Raw genomic sequence first — 26,379 nt, 5'->3', positions numbered from 1 at the left:
AAGGCGTGGCCACCACTGGAATAGCAAGTTTAAATATAGTGTCTTGAAACTAAACGTCAGTAGACGCTAAACCGTCTTGAGGAATTACGTAAGGAAGTTCTAAGCTACTCCAACCCCGTTCGAAATTGGCGGAAAACATTGTTATTCTGTGAATTGCAAGGGAGCTACGGAAAGGTCAGTGACTTATTTGCTCGATTGTAACAATATATTACTGCAAGAAAATTGTACTTTAATTATGTGCAGCATGTATACTTCATTACTAGAATCGTTATTAGGTAGAATTACCATTAGTAGAGTTTGATTCATTTGTAGCGTTTGATCGACATACATATTTTGAGATATGAGCAATGTTTATGTAAAGAATTGTGATTTGTGATTTTGATTTTTAACGTAGCTTTAACAATTTTTCAGTCATATCGCTACGATGTCTGCAATGTGGCAGTTTATAGTGATGTCTAGCACTGGGGCATCATACCGCAGACATGTAGCATGATGTCCCACCCAGTCACATTATCCTGATACCAGGCCGACCAGTCCTAACACTAACCTCTTAATGCTGAACGCCAAGCGAGGCAGCTGTTAGTACCATTTTTCTAAGTCTCTGGTATGACTCGGCCAGGGATAGAACCCACGACCTCCCGCATCCGAGGCGGTCGCTCTAACCACTAGGCCACCGGAGCGGTGTCAAGAATTTATCATGCATCTAGCTAGGCATACCGGTATATTTTTTACAAATCATGTTTTAGAAAATTGTTCATGTCATTTAGACATGTTAGCCAAGGTTTACTTTATAGAAAATTAAACTTCGATACATCAACTAAGCCTTATTGTTCAAAATCAGTAAAGAATTAATATTGCAATTCGCTATATGGTTAATTCGTAGTAACCTGGTTCATTTGTTCATGTGATATTCTAGATTAGCAAATGCTGAATTGAATTATAACTTTGTATAAAGGTTGCAGTATGCAACATTAGTTAATATGAGTATCTGACTATTTGTGTATACTTTGTTGGAGTATAATATGTAAGGATATATCATCGCATTGATATATGGATATCTGTGTACGCTTTGTAGGAGTGTAAGGTACAGAAATGTGTCTGATTATGTGATATTGTTCTGTTCTATAAGATTGAGAATCTATATATACCGATGTGATGAAATATATTGATATATGCATGATAAGCAGTTGATATAGTCTATACCATACCAGAAAGTAGGGGTATTTCGATGTGCATGAATGCATGACCAAAGATGGTAATGGCTTATCTGATGATAGATTGTTGTTTAGTGTAAAGCTAGATAGCTAGAGGAATATATTAATGTCCTTGTGTATGTTCGGACAGGAAACTTTTCAGGACTGGAGGAGCTGTAGGAAACAGAGAAAGGAAATACCCTGGTACAGTTGGTCCCGAGTCTCTGGGAGACACGAAAAGGAGAGAACGGAAGTGGAGGAAGTGGAAGGGTGAAGGACGTGGTTGTTGGACTGAAAGGGTACTGGGTACCAGTCAAGAAATACTGCAGATGAGTAGAAACGCAGGACAGGAGGAAAGTCTATCACACTAAGTCAGATGATGAAATAGGCCGTTACTGGATCGAGTGAAAGACCAGTGATAGGGTATTGAATATTTGATTTCATTTGAGGAAGGACTATCTGTAATTGAATGGCATTAAATTTGTTCTTTATTTGAATTTCACCTTTTGTGCATTCAGTAATTTAACTGTCGGCATCGCTGACTTGGGGCTCGCAGCTTTGCATCTCTATCACTAGTTCAATTTCTAAGAACATCGAGCCAGGGTGGGTCTTCTGAAATAATGAAAGATAATACTGGGAGCACCCCACCCCATCATTAGGTGGTCTACTACGAGACACCTCTAGAATGAATTTCGTTTAGTACTAGGTGTATGTGTCGTCCCTTCAGAAATTCTGGGGTTGGTAGTATTGTCCAGTCTGATTTGAGATCTTTTGCAATTATAATAATTCCTACACCTAATCTGCTGCATATTGGGTCTTTTTGGATGATTAAGACTGCGTTTATTATGTCCTTTATATAGTTTGTAACTACTTTTTCTATGTTATGTATTTCCTGAATGCAAAATTATGTCCAGTGTTTTTGCTATTTCAATCAGTTTTTTGGCCTTTTCGAAGTTTATGCCATTTGTGTTGACTGATAGTATTTTAAGAATACCTTTTTGTACAGTGTGGCAATATAATAAAAGTGGTCTTCATGTTTGTGTTTGCATTATCTACATGTTTCATTAGTTTAGGTTTGGTGTGTTAGAGTCATTTTGTGTGTGTTGGTTGTTTTCGTTTCCCTTGTCGTCTTTTTGCTTGTTGTTGTTGTTGTTCGTTTGGTAGATATGGTCTGCTGTGCTATCGTTCACTGTGTTGGGGGCCTGGTCTGTTACGTTGTCTGCGGGTCCCTCTGGTGGTTCCAGATGTTCGCTGTCTGGTGTTGTCTAAATTTGTGTTGTTGCTTCCGTTCCTTTCAGGGTAGGGATATTGTCGGGGGAGGGGGGTTGCCTGTTTTTCCTTCCGTCTTTTTGTTGTTGCTTTTGTCATGGGAGTTTCCCTGCCATCATCCGTGTTAGTATCCGTCTCGGCCTTAGTCAGGGTCGAGGCTCCCAGTTTGGACTGTTACTTTGATCTGTGCTTGAAAATCGTTCTCTTTGCTTTTCAAGTTTTACTCTCTGGAGATCCAGTCTGTCTGCGCTTGTTTCATGTTTGTTTCAGTAGTAGTTGTGTCATTATTGTTAGCTGTGAGAGTGTTAGTGATGGGCGATGTTATTGCTGCTTCTCCCATCGACTTCGCATCTGTATTGAAGGTGGTCGGTATTTGTGTTAGTGGCACATCGGCTTCTACAGTATCCGGGGAAGGCTCTGGATCACTGACCTCCCTTATGATCTCAATGGCTACTGCGTTCTCATAGGTTTAGTTTGGTCTAACAGTACGGTTTAACAGTACGGTCTCTTTTTTGTGGCCTGTATTGCCACAACTTCCGCATGGCCTCACCAAGTGGTAATTATAATACCATGATTGGACAAAAAGTCCGCGTATTTTGAAGAATTCGGGAAATTTGTATAGATCTTTTGTCTTAGCCTTTACCATGATTCAATTGTTTTCCAATCCTGGCCATGCTTTGAAACTGGCTCGTCATCAGTCATGAATTTTAATCTGTAGGTGTTCTTCCAAGGATTTTGTTAAGTCGTCCAGTGGTATTTCGTACCAAAAACATGTAAGGTACAGGTCTGCATATTTTCCGCTCTGCCATTTTGGTGAGGGCAGAAAGGGCGAAATGCGTACCACCATGTCTTTAATGATAAAGATTGTCTGTTTTGATTAGTTTTTTCTCTTTGTTGGGATAGAGGATAATAATCTCTCTACCAGTTTTGTAGAAGGCTGGTGCCACTTGCAGCCAAGGCATCTCCTGGGCCGGGATTCCTGACAAATCTAAGGCCTGGGCCCATTTATTTATGTGAGCTGTCAGTACAGTAACTCTTTCAGACTCCACGCTTTACACCTGAAAGTATTTGTGGAGGAAGGCTTATCCACTGATTGCATTGGTAATAACCATGGTTTTAGTAATATGGTATATACGGTTAAAGGAAATAGCCTTTAGAAGAAATTTAAAGGACGGTAGTTAAGGACAATTATTTAAATAAAATGGGTGGGATTTGGTCTTAAAATTAAACTAAATTTAATTTAATTCTTATATTTAGCTATCCTAATTTTAAATTGATGATGTTTATCAATTTAAACAGAGCGCGTGATAGAGTGAAATAATACCTGGCTCCCGCGGCGGGCTGTGTGACGAGTGGCAGCAGTCCGCCTCTCTGGTTCCTGTTGATGAAACCCGATATCCTGGGGGGAGATTCTGTTAGCTTCCTGCTGCCTGCTAGAAAGCTCCCCGGTAATCTTTAGTAAAAGGCGAAAGATAGTACAATGAAAGGAGAAACCAGAGCAAAGAAGATGCATACAGTTCATTTTCTATGCAGCCAACAATATGATAAATATCATAGGGTTTTAAAGTCTCAAAATGAACACGAATTAAATTTTCTTTACATCCAGCCGCCTTCTCCAGTCTGAATAGAGAACAAATATGTTATAATGTTAACTGGATTTTAAAAACAGACATGTAGCCTTTAAGCTATCACCAATTAATGGAGACGAAGCCTTCCATAACCTGTGATGAACGAGCTTATAACACTTGATTTTAACTGGTCAACCATACTCAAGTTATTATGTGGATTTCAAAAGCTTTACTGTTTTTGAAAAAGTTTAACTCTACCACAAGAATCATATAAATCCTTCTATCTATATTTAAATAATGATATATAAATTAAAAGCAATGAATACGTATATTTATAATTGAAGTGATGGCATCCTTTATGGAGAGGTTGAAACCACCCATTATTGTAGGAGTAACCACTTGGTTTCCGTAGTGAATTGAAATTATACCGTTTGAAATGAACAGGAGACGCGATTTTATAAGGATTTCAGTGGTGATTTACGCCTCTTGTCTGAAGAGTAATACTTGGTTATGGAGAAAAGCTCTGAAAGCCATTTTTTGAGATACGAGTTTTTTCCATTTAAACTTGTTGTAGACGTAAACATGGGTTTAGAAGGATGGTGTAGCGGACTTTGCGGAAGACGGTTATTTTGGATTTGCCAGAGATCACTAAAACGGGGCTTTATTTTATTGTTTTCCAAGGACTTAATCTGGAACATATTAGTTTTATTTGTTAAGCAAAAAAATAAATCTGCATTAATTATAAACGACAAATGTGATCATTTTAAATGTGCGAAATGCACTGCAAATATACGAACTTGAATTTGATCATTTTAAATGTGCGAAATGCACTGCAAATATACGAACTTGAATTTATGTGATTCGGGACTATGTATTCTCTTTTAGAGTCAACAAAACTCTATTACGACAGAATAAATCCAGCATAAGTGGGCTACCAAGAGCACAAAAGAAACTGAGTTTGGTTTCTATATGTAATATAATTTGTGCAGAGTATAATGTTTTACTAATTCCCAATACCTTTGGTAAACTTTTATATAATAATAATAATAATAATAATAATAAATAACTTTAGTTATTAACATATTTAATTAAAGGATGTCCCACTCATATCGTTCTTTAAATGATGCCCATTACTGATAATTTAAAATGACACCCACCACTTTTCAGGCTTCACATGGAAATGAGATGGAAACCCAAAACATTTTCCCATGCCGCAAGCTAACTATTGTTCCAGGTGTCAAGCTAAAACATTTTAGAGGTCTAGCTAAAGCCTAATTATAAGTGTAGCTGAATTGCGTATTTAGCCTCAAATCCCACCTGATTTACGTCTTGCTTCCTATTAATGTACATCTTAAATCAGATAGTCTGTATTAAATCTCACACTTGAAAGTGTTTGTCCTAATTGACGCTCCATTTTCATTGGCTTGGTATAAAACATCACAAATTAGTTTCTAAACCTAGACCCATGCAGAACTTTTGTTTTGCTTAGAAAGTTTCATCCCTTGATGATATTTTCTGTTCCATGCTAATATATGCACGAAATTATATATGTCCTCAGTCATCATACAACACGAAAGTATATATGTCCTCAGTCATCGTCCAACAAGAAATTTTATATGTCCTCAATCATCGTACAACACGAAATTATATGTCCTCAGTCATCGTACAAAACGAAATTATATATGTCCCTCTCCTTCCTTAAATACTCTTACTCCTCCTCAGTCATCGTACAACATTCATTTTCATCATCTGAAACTCTTCATCGTTATATGCACCAATTTACCACATTCAACTTACGTGTTAAATTTGTGTCACCTAAATTTTATATTTTGCACCAGTTTACCACATTATACTTACCTCTCAGTTATGCCACGTGCTTCTTTCATCCTTGCTGATTTATCATTTACATCGTTTTCAATATTCGTGGATTTTACTGGCTTTGCATCGTCTACAGACTCTGGATCTTCCGGAACAAAATACCTAAGAGAAAATGAAGTAGCTTCCATTATCTAAATACTTCGAACATGTTAAAACCCTTTCTAAACATATAAATATCCATTTAAATCATGATTTGTTGCTTCTGACAGACATTGGTCCCTGTGTATCTTAATGTTTCATACTGACTACATTCTCACCAAGCCAAGTAATAATTTGATATATAGATCGCATGGTGTTATGCCAACAAAAATCAACAACTAGTGTTACAATCACAAAATGGAATTAAAATGTTATCTTAAACCTGGATCTACTATTGCATATATGTGTAATATTAAAACTTGGTCTCTACTATTTAAGACACAAAACAGATCGTTATCAATATGTAATATTAAGATAGACCAATGAATGTTGTATAACAAGACAATAATGGTATTGCAATGTTATTAACTAAAAATAATGACATAATATAAAACAATCTGAAGGAATGAACATTATGGCCGATTTGGATCTATACTTTTCTCATTAAAGTATGAAAGAAATTTGGTGACACTAATATTGGTCACACATAAATCGCAACACCCCATTAAAAAATGTATATCGAAGCATACAAAATTCATAATTTCCCGATAACTGGCAAGTTTAAATTTATTCCTTTCGAACATTGTCAATCAAGTTTGCTCTAGCTGTGCTGAATTTGAAAAAATTAGGCAAACCTAACACCACTGGGTAGCCACATTTTGGAGATAAGTGTAGATTACGTCTGATAAATACGTGACACACCCAAGTGTAAATTTATTTTAGATTTAGTGTAGATTGAGTCTGATACACAGGGCCTCCTGAATAAAACAAGAGGAGAATAATGGAGGCAGAAACCATGGTGGAATTGAGGTTAGTCTGCTAGAATCTTGACCGCACGTGTGTGGATTCAAATCCTACGATTGGAGCAGTCTCTGTCAGCTACCAGAATATGTCCTTAGGAAATTCAATTTACTCAAGCTACTTCCAGGCGTTAAACAATATGGTTGTGTTGCTGTGCCACGGAACACCAAATCCAACAAATCTTTCAAAATTTAGTAAATAAAATATGGATTACCTTTCTACGACCTTGTCAATTTTTGCATTTCCTTCTGACTTGCAGTTTCCATCTGGCTTTGACTTTGAATCCAATGGAAAGAACGGCTTTTTCTCTCTTTCCCGTAAAAATGCAAACAGTGATCTCTGCAAATAAGCTTATATATTAATATTTAGATCAAAGTTAAGTTCGATAGCGATTAACATTATGAAAATAAATCAGAATTAATGTCTCCGACATACAAACACATTTATTTGCATGGATAATAAAATCGACGAAATAAGTTTAATCATTTTGTTTTTCTATAACAGTAAATAGGTCATTAATTTCAGATTTCAATCAAATTTATTTAAAGTCTGTAGTCAAAGACCACGTTTAATACACGCGTACACCATTTGTTTTTGATGCCTATTAATAAATGTTATCCATGTAAAGTTTATATACATGTCAGTTACTATTCTTCTAATAGTGCTAGCCAGGGTAAGTTCAATTATGAAAGAACTTAAATATTTACATTAACAAAAGTAATTTGCATTCATTTGCACATCAGTAACTGTTTCTTAATACAAATTCTTTTTAAGTTTGATATTCTGACACCCATAATAAAATTGCCAAACCCAATAGAGTGTCTTTTTTGCTTCGAGAAATGTTATATATCGGGTGAGGGGCCTGTGGGCTGCGTGCTTTGGTTTAGATTTTATGAGGTTTAACACCACATTATATCTTGTATTTTGCGGCTAGTAGATCTGGTGGGGAACTAAATCCCGAAAGACCCTGGTAATCATTCAAATACAGTAAGCTGCTGGACGTTTTCTCACATACAGTTACATGTAGGTACATCTGGGGGATACTACATTTAGTGCACATTTTTAACTTTGAAAAAAAGTAAACCTTCGATGTGAAACCTCAAGAAAATTTATGTTTTGCTGCAGCATACCTGTCCCTAGAGTATATAGGTTGATCTCCCTCTATCCCAAGAAACAACCTTTCATAAAAAATATGGAGATGGGGTCTTTAAGATTATATTGTAAGCAACTAAGGCATACGTTAATGCAGTCGAATAGTGGCATTATAAGGTATTTAAAATAAAATGGTACTTTCTGATAGATAATTTAATACTGATTTTTGTAATAATCACATTAATTTTATTAAATCTATATGGAAACAGAATGATATAACGGTACATGTTGCATAATGTCAGCTCCATATTTCATACTCAGTTATAATCCGATAGGCCTTATGAAAAAATTAGCGTGATAAAATACTGAGCATGTGTATTGTTTTAGTGTGCTGTAATCAACCCATTAAAATAGATTAAACCTTCGTGTGGTTTTTCTATGGGGGTTTTTCAGTTGTCTGCTTGCCATAAATGGTGTTAGATCAAACGTTTGTTTTGTGTCATTCTGCAAATAATAACACAAACCGAGTGCAGATATTTGACATGGGATTTTCAGACAATGAAAAAAAGCAAACCCTTATAAGTGCTAGATATTTGTACTCGGAATGAAAACTTGTGACTGTTTTGAGACTGTGTCTTTCAGCCCGTGAGAGTCACTTTGAACCCTGTTTGTTGCACATTGAGCGTTGATTGTGGATTTTCTGCAATAGTTTGGAATATTTCCTACCAACCTTGAAGCTAAGGGCGATTTTTCGTACAAATAAAAATGAAAAATACGCCTGTAGCATTTATTAGTGGATTCAGGTCATTGTTGCCACTCGCAATGTCCAAAGTCAAGAAAGGTGAAAAGAAACTGACAGATTGCAATGAATACCTATCTTAAAGCAAAGTATCTGGTAATGGAACATGCACGATGTGTAATAAATGACTGCGTTTGGCCTTAAAAAGGGGTGGGCAACAGTTTGTACAATGTATTTTCGAAGTTACGATCACTCCGACAGTACGGAAGATATAAATTATTTTGTGTTGACAATAAAGACAAAAATAATAAATTTATGCAAATACACAATTTGTGATTTAATTATTTATTTATATCTTTGGAAAGATGTTTCCATATCATTAGTATTTTTTATGATAAAGTTTCGAAAGGTAGTGAGTGCACACTAAGGTTACAGGAGAGCAAGATCTGGAACGGAAATTCCATGGAGCAGCTCATTTCAGGTTAACTAGATATTCGAACCTGTTATTGTTTTATTGAGTTAATTGAGTACCTGCTAAAAGTTATATTGCAATATTGTAATGATTGTACAGTACTGACCAATACATGTAATGTAATGACTGTATAATGAAGACCACATAATTCAAATTAATTCATTTTTATTTAGCATCATGTCCTACTAATTATCTTTGATGTAACTCCTAAAATATTGCGTGTCCCCAAATATGTAGGGTGGGTGACACAATTCCCCATGGTCCAGAGATGACAGTGACTTTATTCTAAAATAATCAGCAAATCACCGATGTCAAAAATCGTCTAAACTTTAAACTTTTCTAACGTATTTGGGGGTGGGGATATTCTACTGTGGTGGAATGCATTTTAACAAGATTTTAAATGACTAATTGTATAATTAAATTAATTAAATTAGCATTTACGGTAAGTGATTTTATTTCTGAGTGTTTATGTCAACTGGCTTTTCAAAATATCTCCAGTATTTCTTATTTAGTAAATGCAAACAAACACTAATGTACATTTGTTTTAAGTTTATTGTAATTTTATCAACGTCTGTTTATTTTTTTGTTTGTGATCTGCACATTAAAAACCAACCATTTTCCAGGTCTCGAATATCTCGAAAGAAAATATTCATGCTGATAATCTAATAACTTATAAAATGAGTTAATTATATCCATCGTATTAATTTGAGGAAGAAAATAATTTCTCGAGATAAAAGAAAATCTTGTTTCAAAAGAAAACTTGGGAATAAAACAATTGTATCCCCGATGTACTAAATTTTAATTTCGAACACCCTTGTGCATAAAATTCATTCTAGTTTACCCCCTCTTGTCTCTCCTCGTCTAAACATTCACATGTACTCTAACACTAATTTTGCAGGAAGTATTTACCTAAATATTCTATCTGCTCTTACTCTCAATGAACAGTATTTCATCAATTTCACCAAGTCAATAATCAATATTACTAATCTTATTTACTGTTTGTTACAGTGTCAATAGTTGTCTCTATAATCAAATCTACAGTTTTGAACAAGGTACCTATTTGAATCTATAATCTAATCTACTGTTCGGAAAAATGTCTCTATTTGTATAATATGCTTATATACGTTTTATTATCAGGTCGCTATTTCTATCCATAATTTAATGAACTGTCTGTTAACTTTGTTAAATAACAAAGTTGTGGGTCTTTTTAATACAACAAACTGTTGTACATAAAATTATATGCAAATAGTTAACTAAAAATTCCAAAAGGGATACTATCTACCCTATATTGAAGTAGATACAACAAAGTTACACGACGATCCTGCAAACAATATATATATATATATATATATATATATATATATATATATATATATATATATATATATATATATATATATATATATATGTATTCATCGATGAGGTCTAAAGTCAATTAATAAATAACCATTTAATGGTCTTTGTAATAAATGTCTCAAGAGTGACACCTATAGCTACATTAGTTGGTATTACATGGCTACATGGTTTGTGTGATCTAAATTTCATTCAGTGTTATCATTTTTTGTAAAAGAAGGACTGGTTTTTTTAACCTATATATCATGTAGGTATGTACTTAAATATAACAACAGTTTAGGTGTTTGCAATAGTTTTCATGGGGCGAGTCAGGATTTTTTTTTATTTGCCCCGAGGACATTAATTTTCAGAGTTGATTCACGTGTGTAATGTTACTGTTTATTGCACTCTATATCATTCGCATGTTTTGCATATGCAGTTTGATAAATTCCAAACAATTAGTAAAGTATCTTTATTAGTTATCAGCACGTGCCCTATCCAAGAATACACAAACACACTACAATCCATCAAACCCTTGTTGATTAAAATCCAACACACATCCTACAATGCAGAAGACACACACAAACAAGTATTCAACACTCATTGTTTGAGTCCCTATAACACCTACGATTGGAATACTACCCAAAACCTAAACTTGGAATACTACTGAATACTACGTACTATCCAATACTTCATGTATGTATGTATGTATGTATGTATGTATGTATGTATGTATGTAATTTACATGAGCATAGTTTGTAAGGGTAATTTACTTGATAATATTTTCAATACTAATTTTCATAAGGATCGTAAGTGAGGTGGTGTGTCTCAATATTGTAGATCATGTCGTACTTGTCACATGGTAGGAAGACCCGACCAGAACATACCAAAGACTCATTAGCAAACTATAAAAGAACCATTTCAATTTCAAGAAAAAGAAAAACAATATCATTCGGACTATCTATAAGCTATACATTGTTTTAGCTGTATAATATATTGTAATAAGTTACGAATTATTATTTTTGAAATGTTTACGATTTTTATTTATTATATAAATATTAAGATTTTGCCAAAGAAATTTTATTTGTGTCAATAATGAAAATTTTATATTTTCATTTGCGAAGTTTTTATACATTATTTGGCTTTATTTTATTTTGTACACCTTTTCATCATGGGCTACATACAAATGCATTATATACATTTTTAATATCTCTACATTATAGAGAACACATTTAATTATATGCTTATACATGGATGACTTCAAAAGGCAAACAGTCGTTCATAAGTATATGTGGATACACCGTAATGATAAGATACTCAAAAAGTATATCAGATAATCTACAGCCTTATCACGTGGCTACGATAGCATCCGGCAGATTACAATACAGAGAAACTAAAATTTGTACCTGATCCAACTTTTATAAAATGTGTTTGTGATGGACTAAAACTCAAAATAATACAAATTTCTGTATTTACAAATTTTGATAAACCAATGGATTATTTAATAAATGTTCCGGCAGAAACGTTTCTTACGATGAGCTATAATTTTCCTTTTTACAATATTCAATGAGTACAAGCGTTGACACGCCTTAAAATCGTCAAGTTGAAATGTATGAATATTATGATACGCTGCATTGTATTATACCTAAGTTATTCAACAACCAGTATGATATAGTTATTTCACATGATAATGTAATCTACGTAAGCCACCACTTTCAGTTTCATTTTCATTTATGCCCTTTGATATAAATAACAGAGATTGTGTACATGAGTAAATGAAGTCAAGTTCATAGAAACGTTGCACTCTGTAAGCATTCTGCATTAACAAAACGGTTGTAAGATATACTGTTAACAATATCAAATATATGCAATAATACAGCCTACCGGGTGTTGTGTGGGAAACGACAAATTTCTGCCATACGAGATCATCACTTCCACTTTATATATATATATCATACGTTTACATTTACGATTTACAATTACTGAACAATAACATAAAAATGAAGTATCGAGTTTACTTAATAACATATTATCAATGTTAGACGTACGTATAAGTCCCAGTCTGCATCTTGTAGATAGAACATGGCTAGGTCTGTGTCCGTGTCAGTGACTTCAGCAAACTTTCGGCACCTTGCTATACATTCAGAAACTCTTGGCGGGTTCATCTTCTCGTCAAGCACATGGAATCAGTTCACAATTAATACTTCCAGTTCAGTACCCACGAATGTAGTTCTAGTCTATTTTTAGAACATTTTTTCCTCTCTCATTTTGGTGGTGATAGAAGAGTTTTATTTATGCATTTTTGGTAGGGATTTAAAGGTAACTGTTTATTCTTCATAATATGAGCTCAGGGTGTTGTTGTATGTGTGTATTTCGGCGACAGTGCACAGTGAGTAATAAGGCCTTGGTGATGCTCCGGAAGTGAAATCTGTGTTCTGTTTACATGGTGATGTGTTGACAGTTCAGCATCTAAAAAAAGAGCAGGTCAACCTTTGACGAGAACTTCACCGTGAAGTCATCTTTGAAGGTAGTTTAGATTAGCATATGATTTGTATTGATTGTCACACAGTGGAAAGGTCAGTACTGAGAAACCAATGTAGATAACATATAGTAAAATTAATTGTGTCCTATGTCCTGTCAGGGAAGCATTGATTCAACTTTAAATTGCTATAATATTTTTATTATTAATGATAGACACATGAGATTTTCACACCTTGTGTATATTGACTGTAGCAATCCGAAAATATAATTAAAATTTTAAAAAATTAATTAATTTTTTTTTAAAGTTAATTTTAAAAAATTTAAAAATTAAGAAAAAAAAATTCCCTATAAATTCAAAGAAATGGTATCTGTTGGAGATGACACTCATTATTATTAGCAGCAATGTATTCCTACACCATATTGAAGTTGCAATGGAGGATTTTTTTGAAAGCCTGTCAGCACAAATTTCATTGAATTCTGTAATAGCACATAATAGTGTTTGTAAAATATGGACAGGAAATGTAACAGCCAATGGATTATATGGCCTATTGTCATATAAGGATCCCACAACAAACACGTGGAAGAAAAAACATGTTCACAGACTGGCACTGATGGTGAAGTTGAGAAGTCTGACTATACCAAAGGAGCTAGATGCATCCCATTTATGCCATAAAAGTCTGTGTGTGAATGTGGATCATCTGGTTCTAGAGTGTCATTCCATTAATAATAATAGACAGTATTGCAAAGGTTATGGTCATTGCATTGGCCATGGTGACTATCCTGACTGCATGTTGAAGTTGAAATTGTAATATGGAATAAATTCAGGTATCATGATATATCCTTTACACCCACCCACATCCATATCAATGTATGTCTGGCATGGAAGGAAGGAAGGAAGGATGGATGAATGGATGGATGTATGTATGTGTTGAGTAACAAGGAGAAAGGAAAGAGTGTGGTCTTTATTTTAGTAGACCATGCTGGTATGACAGTGCTTTCTTAAATACATTCCTTCCTTCCTTCCTTCTTTCCTTCCTTTTATTCATTCATTCATTCATTCATTCATTCATTCAGCTAGTCTAGTAAGTCATGTCTTGTCATGTCATGTTATTTTAATTTTGATTTTTTTAATCTTTATTTATTTTGCTTTTTAATTTCTTTATTTGTGTCTTCATATTCAGAGAAAACTGTTTCGACCTCTCCATAGGTCTCATCAGGTGGTAGTAAGTAACACAACTGCACATAACATGCGTTGTGTTACCTACGGATTTCCCCACTACAGTTTTCCCTTCTGTACAATGTGTTATTCATGGTGTATTTGAGCGCTTTCATTTTGCACATGGAATTAAGATAACTTTTTCTGTCTGCAGTGTCCATTGGCTCCTGCTAAACCTTTGCATAGGAGTGATCGCCCTTGGTATCTAGCAGTCCTTTGCAGTAGTCAGACTTCCTATTGCCTTGCTGTGTCCTGTACCTCAGATGGGCCTGTATCATATTTCCTCGTCTTGCTAGAATACGTTTCCTGGTTTTGGGATGCTTTTGATACAACTGATGGTAAGTGCAGTCTTTATCCATTGTCTCCAGTGATCTCAGAGTCCTTGTTGAAAGTTTACCTCCCAAGTGTGTTACTTTTTTTTTCAGTGATGATCCCAGGCTGTTATTGAGTCTGTGTATTGTTGAATGCACTCTTGCTTCAAAGTTTGTGGAATAGTTCACATTCTTAGGTAATGAAACACTGATTGATCTGTTCACTGCCTCACATTTCTGTGTGTTTGTGTTCATTCGCAATCTTTCTACAACATCACAGGAGAGTTTCATTTTCAGAACTTCTAGCAGGATGTTCTTATCATTTTCTGTCATGTTGAGATGAGTCATTTGATGAGGGCCCAGGTATGCTGATCGCATCCACCAGCTGTTAGTACTTCCTCCCCCACAGACCTTTGAATACTGCCGGCATTTGGAGCAGTCCCCTGAATAACAGCGCAGAGTGGCATCCAATACTTGGGGAAGTTGACATTTAATTTTTTTAACATCACCACTATTGTCCTCCATCATTTGTTTGAAGATTAAACCGCAACGTGCTTTAATGTCTTGGCTGAAAATTTTCTGTTTGAGCCTTTTTCCTTCTCTTGTTCTTATTCCTGGAAACATGTTTTCACTAAATATTGCAGAATTACACCGTTTGAACTGTAAACGACCCAAATGGATGGGATCCGACAGTCTTTCTACTTTCCACATTGGATGCAGAATGGTATAAGCATTTTGGAAGCCAGCAGCAGCCTGTGCATCTCCATCTGTTGTTGCATGTCTGATGAGAATCTCTTGCAGAACAAATTTTTGTCCCATTTCTCTTGCCATTTCATACTCTGAATGTGGTGCAACTGGTGACAGATTTGCTGTGCAGTCAACATGGCCTCCTGGACATTTCACATCAAAACCTTTTCCCTTCAGCCATGCTCCAGTCCAACACAGCTTGTTTTCTATTGTAGTTCCCACAATGTATCGCTTCTCTGTAACAGTTTCGCAGGCAATTCCAACAGCTTGTGATGAACTTTGACCAGGTTTCTTTTCATGTCCAAAGCTAATGGCATTGTATCTCGCATCAAAAGCAACATTTATTTGCTCAGGATGCTGAACACCACGCATAACATTAACTTGTCTGACTAGTTTCAGCTTCTCTGTCATGTCCATTTCATTCATCTCCACAGTTGCTTTGCCTACAAGGTTGGAGGCCCTTTGCATAGATGTTCTGCTAGGTGGCGGAATGTCAGTGGCTGCAAGCAAGTATCTAGCCCTGGTGTTGCCCATTGGTGTATCTTGTAATCCAGCTTGAAACATCATATTTACAGCAGCAGGATTTGGCCCAGGTTTATTTGTTTTTATCTCATCATACAACTTATACTCTGGTGACTTAAAGCTGCAGTTTTTACACATCATAGTATGCTTCCAAGCAAGTCCCCATTTTATTTCATTAGCAATTTGGAACTCTGGTCTACCACATATGTTGACTTGATTGCCATGGCGATGAATGATATCATTCCACATTTCAACATTTTTTTTCATACAGATCATACGTGTCCCATCATGCTCATTCAAATTTGTCTCTTTCAGGTCCAGTTTTGCTTTGGATGATGGTTGTAGAATGTTTGCAGTCCCAGGTGTGCCATTACAGTCTGGTGCCTGAACTGACTTGAGACCCCCATTTGTCGGCTTTGTCACTGCTGTGACAGAGAACTTGTCTGCATCCATTCTTCTTGTCACTGGAACAGATGCAGCACTGGAACTTGGTAGAGTATTATCAGTCAGATATGTGACTCCTTTGTTATGTGGAATATATCCAGGTTTAAAAAAAGTTGTCTTCCTCTTCTTGTACCCTTTCATGGTTTCAGTGACGATAACTGCATGTAAAATACAAGAATCATCCTCTCTCTCTCACTTATATAGTTAGGAGAAGGCATGCTAGCTTGGTTTCAGAGAACTTCACCAACTCTTCAATACTACTGGAAGCCTGACATCTGAAGACTCCTCCCCTTCATGGGTGAAAATGATGTCATGTACTTGGTTAGACCTAGCTTGCGTATTTAGATGCTACCAGATTTCAGGTGTTACCTTTCATTGACAAGCTTTGGTTTAATTGCTTCACACCTGATAAGGAAAACCATTGATGTTTATGACAAAGGATTGGAGAGACTTTGCCATAGAACAAAATTTGTCAACTTCAGGTTTTAAAATTTCATTAAAATTTAAGTTAAATTTAAATTTTCATTTCAAAATATGTATGATTTTTTAAAATTGAATTTTCTAAGAAAGTTAAACAGTCTAGTTTAATTTCTAGTAATTTCCAGATTGGTGTTAGAACTAAAAACTAATTACAGTTTATTTGAAGTGTTTATCTTGATTAGCAAAATCACAATTAAACTTTAAGTTTTGTGCATTTTTGAAATTCGGCCATTTGGAATTGAGTTGTGTCTGTGTTACAGTGGTGTCAGCTAAAAGCCTGTATCTGTCCTATTCATGGATGAAAGTCCTTAAAACTTTGCAGCAGCATTTAAGAGACATTGATTTGATCATGGATGGAAGTTTTATCCATGGAGGTGAAATTGTCTAACCCTGTCAGGAATCAGTTCACAATTAATACTTCCAGTTCAGTACCCACGAATGTAGTTCTAGTCTATTTTTAGAACATTTTTTCCTCTCTCATTTTGGTGGTGATAGAAGAGTTTTATTTATGCATTTTTGGTAGGGATTTAAAGGTAACTGTTTATTCTTCATAATATGAGCTCAGGGTGTTGTTGTATGTGTGTATTTCGGCGACAGTGCACAGTGAGTAATAAGGCCTTGGTGATGCTCCGGAAGTGAAATCTGTGTTCTGTTTACATGGTGATGTGTTGACAGTTCAGCATCTAAAAAAAGAGCAGGTCAACCTTTGACGAGAACTTCACCGTGAAGTCATCTTTGAAGGTAGTTTAGATTAGCATATGATTTGTATTGATTGTCACACAGTGGAAAGGTCAGTACTGAGAAACCAATGTAGATAACATATAGTAAAATTAATTGTGTCCTATGTCCACATTAGATGAAAGCTCCCAATCGGAATGTCCTCTGCCTTCTCCGTAAAGTCGAGAAATAAATCCCGGATGTAATTCGTCGGGTTTATAACTATATTCTCAACTATTTTCGTTCACATTGAGCAATATGTTAGCGGAAGGACACCGTCATAATCAGAACTATCTCGACCCTACTGTCCTAACATTTGGGGTTCTATCCGCCAGAGGGACTCATGCCACAATAATTACTTCCGTAGTTTAAAGCATTGGATTCCTCTCTTATTTTGATGTTGATACAAGAGTTAGATTTAAACATTATTTGTTAGAATATGAGCATTACGGTGTGGTTGTTTGTATATATATCTGACTACAGTTCACAATGAGTAATGAGGCATTGATACAGATCCATAATTGAAATCTGTGGCCCTTTGCATGCTGCGTTGTTTACAGTCCGGCCTGAGAAAACAAAATGCCTTATAACCTATGACTAGAACTTCACCTTGAGTAGACCTTTGAAGATATTTTAGATTAACATCTGATTCGCTATGATTTGGACACAGTGGAAATGTCATTACTGGGAAACTAATGTAGAGAATTCAGAAACTTTGCATAAATACTTGGCAGTGACAATTTTTATTTGAGTAATATTTTAGTAACATGTGGATATTTTAGTTGATACGTTTTGTATGATATATGTGTTACATGGGTGAATTGTCTCAAATGTAATTCGATCTTGATAACCTTGAACTAGAAAACTCAATGACACAATGATGACAATGTAATCCATTTGGAATGAATGATTCACCAATAAACTTTTATTTCAAATATTTTAACAGTAGTTCCATGGGGACGAGACACATAGCAACAATTTTGGGCGTAATATTTGTATTCGACTCGCAAAAGAAAATTGGGAAAAAATGGCCTCGTCTGTTTCAATATTGCTAATTTACCCAAACAGGGGTTTATTATGTCATGTATAACATAGCATGAAAAATGGCAAAACCCCAAAGACAAGAACAATAACAACAAGTAAAACTACCTGTATTGCTTAGAGGATAACGAGAGTGGGAGCGGGGATGGATGGGCGGTATATATGTAGTATGGAATCCACCCTATACACAAGCTTGGTTTAAATGTGAACTTACTGAAGTAAAAAAACTCACCTTTGGTCACAGAAGAATATAGACATAATCCGAGCTCCCAAACGGACAGAACTTATCCAAACACTGCATATTTAGGCGGTAAGTATGTGATGCAAGTCCAGCTTTAAAAAAAGATTTGTTTACGTCTTCTGTACAATCTAATGTTCCAAATCAAATATTGCAAATATCCGGTCACAAATACATTACAGTAAATGTGTATTTATGCATCCAGTAATCTTCTTTTCACAAAAATATCGCAACAATGTAATGATTAGTTGCGATGTAGAATTTCAAACACTGTATTGTGTAGGCCAAATCAAACGGGTATTCTGCACCGTATAAAAGAATGTGACATCACATGCATTGGACATTTTGTGTTGATAAATGTATTGTCTTTTGTAAAATGATCTGTTTATTTGGATAGACGCTTATTCTTTAATTTATAGTTAGCGCCAATGTATAATAAACTTTTGCTATTTCAAATTAATTTGGAACTATTTTTACGCACAACAAATGAAAGGTACAGCATCTGTCAGAATGAACGAAATTTTTCGATCACTTTTCCAACTAAAAAAATTTCTACTAAAATAAAACTACGTGATCAAAAGAATCTCAAATGGTAATGATTTAATATTAAATTTGTGAAACTCGTTAAATAATGTCCAGCTTTTCCTCTCCAAGGCCCGCAAAAACTGGACATTATTCAACTCGTTTCATAAATTAAATTTTAAATCGTTACCCATTTGAGATCCTCTATATATCAAAAGTAATTTGCAGTTCAAAGACATGATTAGCAAGAATTTATCCAGAGGCCCAACAAAATTCCATGTCAAAGTTGCTTTAGCCACCAAAGATCTAATGATGTGGGCGGACGAAAGTTGTATTCTATGTGCGATCGAGGGTGGTTGATCCCAAAACATGGAAGATAGTTATAACGTTGGGATTTGTATTCTCGTGTGCAGTCCATCCTACGGCATGTCCAAAAGTAATAATTTAGGGCTAACACAATATGTTTGTTTTTCTGTACATTATTTCGCCGACTGACATTCGGGCATATTTTTCTAGCAGACATACTTCATTGTGATATCTTCCCAAGTGCAATCTTCTAAGTGGGACCTACAATTTAATTTTCGACGGGATAGTGGATGTTTCGAGAAAACATATCCGGCCTCGAAAGGTATATATGAAAAAACAAATATCTTGCTCAGATTTTAGACACGTACACACACACATACACAATTATCTCGTATTACTTGATTTTCTTTATCTTGAAAAAGACGAGAAAACAAAATACTCTGGTTAGAAAGAAAATCCCATCGACGAATCTTCACTCCATCGATGATTAAACGGTAATCAACCAAACGCAGCGCCGCTGTCAGTCCACCGGAAGCTGCAATTAGGACCTACAAAGTTAGCATTGAATTTTATCAAAAGTTAGTTAATGGGGATACCGTAGCGTCAATGGAAATCCCAGTCAAAAAGATCGTGGGAACGTTTAGCGTCAAGACTTTTCAGACCTCTGGAAACGTTTAGCGTCAAGGGGAATTGGACATGGGGAATATTGGGTCTGTATAGCGACAAGGAAAGTTGGGTTGTTGTATAGATACAATAGCAATGGAACAGGTGAGGTGATGCCACGGTACTGGGCATTGGTAACAATGTAGCAAGGGGCTGACCTCAATTGGGCGGAAGACCGGCAACAATGGTGCAAGTGGCTGACCTGAATACGCGCTACCCTAAGTAGAGACATATACAGTATCGACATAGACATATACAACACATATACATAACTTATATACAGATAGATAGGTAGGTAGGTAGATAGGTAGATAATGTTATGATATGAGTTTCTATCATAACCTTCTTCTCATCTCTTGCTATGAGAAGGGATTACTCATAAGTTAAGAAATGTCTTTACCCATAGTTAGAGAGAGACAAAAGAAGGAATTCAGGCTTTCTAACAAGGGTGTCACCAATAACCGTGGTGATACGGCTACATCTTGGGGAATGAGGTACGGAATCGCTGTAAGAAAAGACAGAGCTGTTCTGACTCGAGCAACGAACTTATATATATATATATATATATATATATATATATATATATATATATATATATATATAATGCTAAATTCTAAAGATACATTTATAAAGCCTTTATATTAAGAATACATATCAAAATTTGATTTCGGTTTAAAAACACCTTTGTTTCAATTTTATTCCAGAACATTGGATTTTCCCATGAAATGCCTGGTCTAGCTATTATTTAACAAATCTTGTAGTATAATTCTTAGATCTTCTTAATATAACTAATATTGTATTGATCGTGAAAATGGACACAGAAGCCACAAGAGACAGCCTGGGAGCGTCGCCACACGTACGTCTCCATAACTGCAATGTAATACCAATGTCCCATCTGTCATCGACTATGCAAGCAATGATTTAAAATGCACAGCCACAGGTAATTGCACAGACTCGTTTCACTTTTGATTGGACTTACAATTAATGTTAGCTAGACTGAAATTTCATTTTTAGTTTGTGTTATGATATGAGTTGTATCAAAACCTTCTTATCATCTCTTGCTATGAGAAGGGATTACTCATATGTTAAGAAATGTCTTTGCCCATGGAGAGAGAGAGAAAGAAAGACAGAGACAGAGACAGAGAGAGAGAGAGAGAGATTGGAGGAACGAACTTTCTTTATTGATATATTTATAAAGCCATTATACTCAAAATACACGAAATACATAAATTTACACTTTCCCATCGTGCTTACCAACTTCATTGCATAATTTCTACCTTTTAGAATGTAATACAGATAGTTAAATCTCTATTAACTTCATGATATCCAAGGAGTATAAAATTCAATAGTTGCGATTAATGCAGCAATCATTTTGAAGAAATGTATTTTACTAAATTTAAAACAGAATACTAATTTGGAATAGGTTACTAAATATTACTCAATATTACTTAAACAATATTTTATTTCCAAATTAAATCTAAACATGAAGTTGGTAGCGAAGTCATCTTTTCCAATATTACATACCACAAATACAATTAAACATTCCATTATAATATAAAATATAAAGAACTCACAAAAATGTTGAAAAATATTAACTTTACCGTTAAAGTCTCAAATATTAAAAAGTGCAAATTCTTTAAAGAAGTTTGCGAACACAGACAATTCTTACCTGTATGGAAAAGACAGAGCTGTTCTGACTCGAGCAACGAACTAGTTCTTTGTAAGCCTGCTTCGCTATTCATACAGTTTTTGCGTTCTCTCAGTTCAGTGAGAACATGACCCTTGAACTTTTCCATGGCGATCATGTGAATCATCTGTGTAACGCATCCATTATTGATATAATTTGTTCAGCAGCTTCCTCCCAAATCTAAATTGCTGACATTTAGATATGAGCGAAATGAATTTTATGCTGACAATTGTTGATATTTAGTTTCGAGCAAGATGTATTGTATGGGTTTCTGCACCTGCTTGTAAAGCGCAATCTTTATAAAATAGCATACAGTTATATTACACAAATATATAAATTTTATCTCAATATATTTTAGTGGAAAATTATTTTCAATATAAATAAATGAAAAATTACTTTTAATACAATTTAGAATAAATTTCAATCTTAATACTTTTACTTAAAAGTTCTGTCCTAATAGATAGATAGATAGATAGTATCATGTAGAGTAAACACGTTTACTGTCTTTGATTTCTAGGTACAGCATTGATTATGAACTTTTCTATAAAAAAAATTGTTTGTAATTTAATGGAATTTCCATTAAGATGGCCCTCATCCTGGTCCTTAAATTGTGTTTTAAGCTTTTATATTAATGTTATTTATATTAGAATTACTCATTCATATCTTAGCAACAGTCTTAGAAGAATCAACTTAAGTCGTGTTTAATATGTGGAGGAGAGGATTAATATATGTAAACTACTTCAGTGTATATAAGGAACTGTCAGAATGATTTAATTTATTCGTAACTAAGAAATAAAGTTACAACTTGCTCTGTATGGTACGCTGCTAAACACAATGTGTAAATGTCGCATTCTCCTCTTTAATCAGTGAATTATTTGTTATATGTCAACGATAAAATTTGCAACCAGTAATTAATAGCAGTGTACAATAAAGATATTTATTCAGAATAATCTAGACATCCAAAATAGTAATTTCTGTTTATTGAGGTTATATTGTCTGTTGGTCTTGCCATGTTTCTCATACTTGTTCTAGGCCAGAAAGCATGTTTCCTTTGATGCATATTTCACTGCAGGATAAGCGATACACTTTCCATCATAACAGGCCATCGCACGAAGAAGTGTGGGATAGGTTTTCTGTCAATGACGAATTGATCATAAAAGAGCCTTGCTCGTTCTGTTTGTCTTGGCCTCCAAAACACATCCATTACGTGCATTTGAGTTGATAAATGAAAACATACTGACTGTGCACATCTTAGAGAAATATTTACCAAAAGTTATTTTAATTAATAAATAAAACCACCGAGAAGTTGAGGTTTTCTTTACTTACAAAGCCGGGGCCCGAGTGGCCGAGTGGTCTAAAGCACTTCTCCATTACGGATCACTGCCATCTCACCTCTGTCTGCATGGGTTCGAGTGTCGGATTCGGCCAATGTGGGTATGAGAGAAAGCTTGCCAGTAGCTTCTCGTGGGTCGGTGGTTCTTTCTGGGGTTTTCCCGGGTTCATCCTCCACCATTAATACTGGCTGCCATGTATTGTCTATCGTGTGCTGAAAAATGGCGTCAAACCACATAACAACAACAACTTACAAAGGCCTATGGTCACACAAGTTCCTTTGGCAGACTGAAACTTAAACCACTTTGCACAATAACTAGCATTATTTTTTAGTCGATTGCATGGTATATGTCAATTAATCTTCATACAAATCAGTAACGTATATTTACAATGAAGTTGTTTATTATTATTATTATTAGTAGTAGTAGTAGTAGTGTGTTTGTTGTTGTCGTAGTTAGCAAATCATCGGATCAGTGGATGTCCGAAGTTCCTGTTATTAGAACTAGATTATTTTAAACATCTTCGTAGAGATCGCAAACCACAAGGAAGCAATAGAGCGGGCTGCTGCAGCTAAATTGGCCTTTTAAATCAAACACTTTACTGCACATCAGTCGATGTTGTAAGAACATTTTCAAAGTTATTCAAAGTTTTACTGACATGACGAATATGACACATGCATACGATATATTAACATTTCTATTAGGATCATATCAACAGTTCAATAAGACAACCAATGTAGCCAGTTTTATATAATAAGTTTGTGACACTGTGAGTCTATGCAATGAAATATAACAGCTAATGAAATAAAAAAGTAGGAAAAATACATTTAGAATTGATATGAATTTTATATTGGAGATATTATGCTTGGGTTTATTACCTTTTTGGTATACATGTAAATAGCCCATTCTTTGTGAGTGGAAAATAGTTCTCAAAGTTTATAATCACAGTTCATAGTAAACTGCCTAATATCTTTCCAAAATAGCATCTTAGAATTACATGGTCACATAATTTGCTTTGTTACTGACAGTGTACCTATTAAGGTATTCAACTATTTTGCCTTTAATAATTGTAATACTATTTTCATTAAAGCTATCCATATGGCTGTCGTGTGCCTTACGTGGGAAATACTTTTTTGTACGGTAGCAGTGTATCGAATCTGGAAAAGTGCTCTGCAATACCATTGTTTAATCCAATCGCATATTTAGTTTAATGTATGGTAAACTTTCGCATTTAGGAATTGAAGTTATCACAAATTAGTCTTTTTACCTCATTAAAATATACCCACATTTGCTGATAATTACCTTTACTAACATAATGACAAGTCAGTGCGGGCAATATTGGTACACTGTTACACTAGTGTTTTATGTACACTCGTAACAGATGCTTTGATTGGGCATCGCTAAATTCTCATTCCTGAAAGCATTTTGAATCTGATCCTTACCGTAAAATGTTTTAAGGTCATATAATGTAAAACACATAGCATGTAATCCACACCATATTATGAAGCTTGTGCAATATACAAAATTGTCATTTTGCCACATCATGTAATAACAAATGTGCATTTGGTATAAATAGATATAAAGCAACTTCATGGTATAATAACAACATCAACGATAACAAAAGAAATGCGCATCAAATATAATAGCAACAGCACATTATACACTTCAAAGTGTTTCATTTAGCACAGGAATGTACAGCTTATTATAAAAAATTAAAAATATTCACTCAGAAGTCCACATCATATATTGCATTCTCAATTAGAACAATTAAGACAGCTTGGCATTCTATAAATTTTATATAAATGCACATGTACATGCATCCCTATATGTTTATATAAAAAGTAATAACTAATTATTCATCAAAACTTAAACTATTTTCTGATAGCCCTTTGAACTGGTTAAATTGTACAAAATGAAAAGCAATCCTTTCCATATGTTGTTTATTTCCATATGCTAACAATGTAAATAATGCCAAGTAATCGACCCACATACATTAAAGAATACTATCATTAGTTTAATTTGTTCAGGGAGTGATACTATTTTTGACTGCATTATTCAGTTGTATATCTCATATCTTTGAAAAAACGCAAGTATTTCAGTATCAATGTTTGAAATTAAATGTACATCCAAACCAGTCTATTAAATGAAATCAATCTTCGTATTTGATGCTTTCCCTGTTTTCGTGTCTCTGGCTTCCACTTGGATTTCTGTCCCACCAAACTTGAAGATGACTTCTAATGCATTTTCCATCCTTGAATCTTCCAGGACATCCACTGTGATTTTTCCCAGTTTACTACACCCTTTTTCCGTTACATACATGGTATTACACTCATTTGAGGAATAAAACTCGAAACTGATATTCTTTTGCCCAGGCCTCTGAGGTTTATACACCATCCGGATTTGTTCTGCATTGAGTTATACAATTTGGCCCTTCTCAATGTAGATATCAAATTTGTCCACACACAGATCAACATTTCCCAGTGTCTTTTTCTTGTCTTCTCTAAATTTGCTCTTTATAAAATTCACAGATGTTTTGACGCCATAGCTAAACCTACGTGTCTGATTATTGATGAGTCATGGCCAAACAAAACAGCTCCTTTAAGAACAGCAAGACCGGCCTGTGTCGGTACAATGACCTTCTTCTTAGGAAACTCATTTCGTACCATTTCCTGCAACATTTTCGAGTCTGAAAATCCACCAACCATCATAATTATGTTTATATGCTTCAACGAATCGACACTGAATAATAAATGGAGTTGGTCTCTTGTCTTCTGCAACACGTCGGCAAAGAATGTCTTTATAATATCTGCATCCAGTATCATCTTCTCACCCACTAGTTCTACACTTTCAGACCATTTGGCCCTTGATTTGAGGGATGCTGTTAAGTTTTGTTCATTTTGCTTTTCAAAATGTTCATATAATGTACTAGGTACACGGATTACTACTTTCTTAAACGATTGTGGTTCAATTGTTTTCATCCTCTGTTTAAAGTGTCTACGAAGGTAAAGATAGTCATCCATATGTTTCTGCTTAAAATGTTTGTATACCGATCTTCCAAAGAAACCTTTAAGGAAACCAAAGAATGCCTTGTCAACTTCTGTACCACCCATTGCATTACCGTTTGATCGGTATATTTCATTAAATGATCCGCCACTTATTACTTTATGTGCAGTAATGTCGATGGTATCGTC

General features: G+C 34.9%; 2 protein-coding genes across 8 annotated transcripts in view; both read right to left on the bottom strand.

Annotated features, from left to right (window-relative positions):
• Positions 1-3,338: 3,338 nt before the first annotated feature.
• LOC149783480 (uncharacterized) lies at positions 3,339-20,372 on the bottom strand. Of its 2 annotated transcripts, none has more exons than XM_089933125.1 (8): positions 19,947-20,372; positions 18,674-18,774; positions 17,537-17,572; positions 12,531-12,664; positions 7,062-7,186; positions 5,888-6,010; positions 3,787-3,915; positions 3,339-3,520 (listed from the first exon to the last, which is right to left on the bottom strand). In XM_089933125.1, exons 4-8 carry the CDS (start codon positions 12,645-12,647, stop codon positions 3,484-3,486), a joined length of 531 nt encoding a protein of 176 aa, XP_089789251.1. In that variant the 5' UTR covers positions 12,648-12,664; positions 17,537-17,572; positions 18,674-18,774; positions 19,947-20,372; the 3' UTR covers positions 3,339-3,483. The 2 variants fall into 2 exon arrangements, with proteins under 2 accessions (XP_089789251.1, XP_089789250.1); XM_089933124.1 differs by having other exon boundaries at positions 17,537-17,569.
• Positions 20,373-21,329: 957 nt separating this feature from the next.
• The window catches only part of LOC149783479 (heat shock 70 kDa protein 12A-like), an 80,981-nt gene continuing 75,931 nt past the window's right edge, over positions 21,330-26,379 (bottom strand). For 5 of the 6 annotated variants that reach the window (XM_089931728.1, XM_089931733.1, XM_089931730.1 and 2 more), the window contains one exon: positions 21,330-26,378. In XM_089931728.1, coding sequence (XP_089787854.1) covers positions 25,711-26,378 — 668 coding nt within the window. In that variant the 3' untranslated portion in view covers positions 21,330-25,710. The remainder of the gene's footprint in view (position 26,379) is intronic. The other variant, XM_089931732.1, reaches the window with a different exon arrangement.

Source organism: Sinohyriopsis cumingii, chromosome 14 (genome assembly GCF_028554795.1).
Source record: "Sinohyriopsis cumingii isolate HCF-2022 chromosome 14, ASM2855479v2, whole genome shotgun sequence".
NCBI lineage: Eukaryota > Metazoa > Mollusca > Bivalvia > Unionida > Unionidae > Sinohyriopsis > Sinohyriopsis cumingii.
Note: the sequence above shows the minus strand (reverse complement) of the source record. Positions and strands in the feature narration are given on the sequence as shown.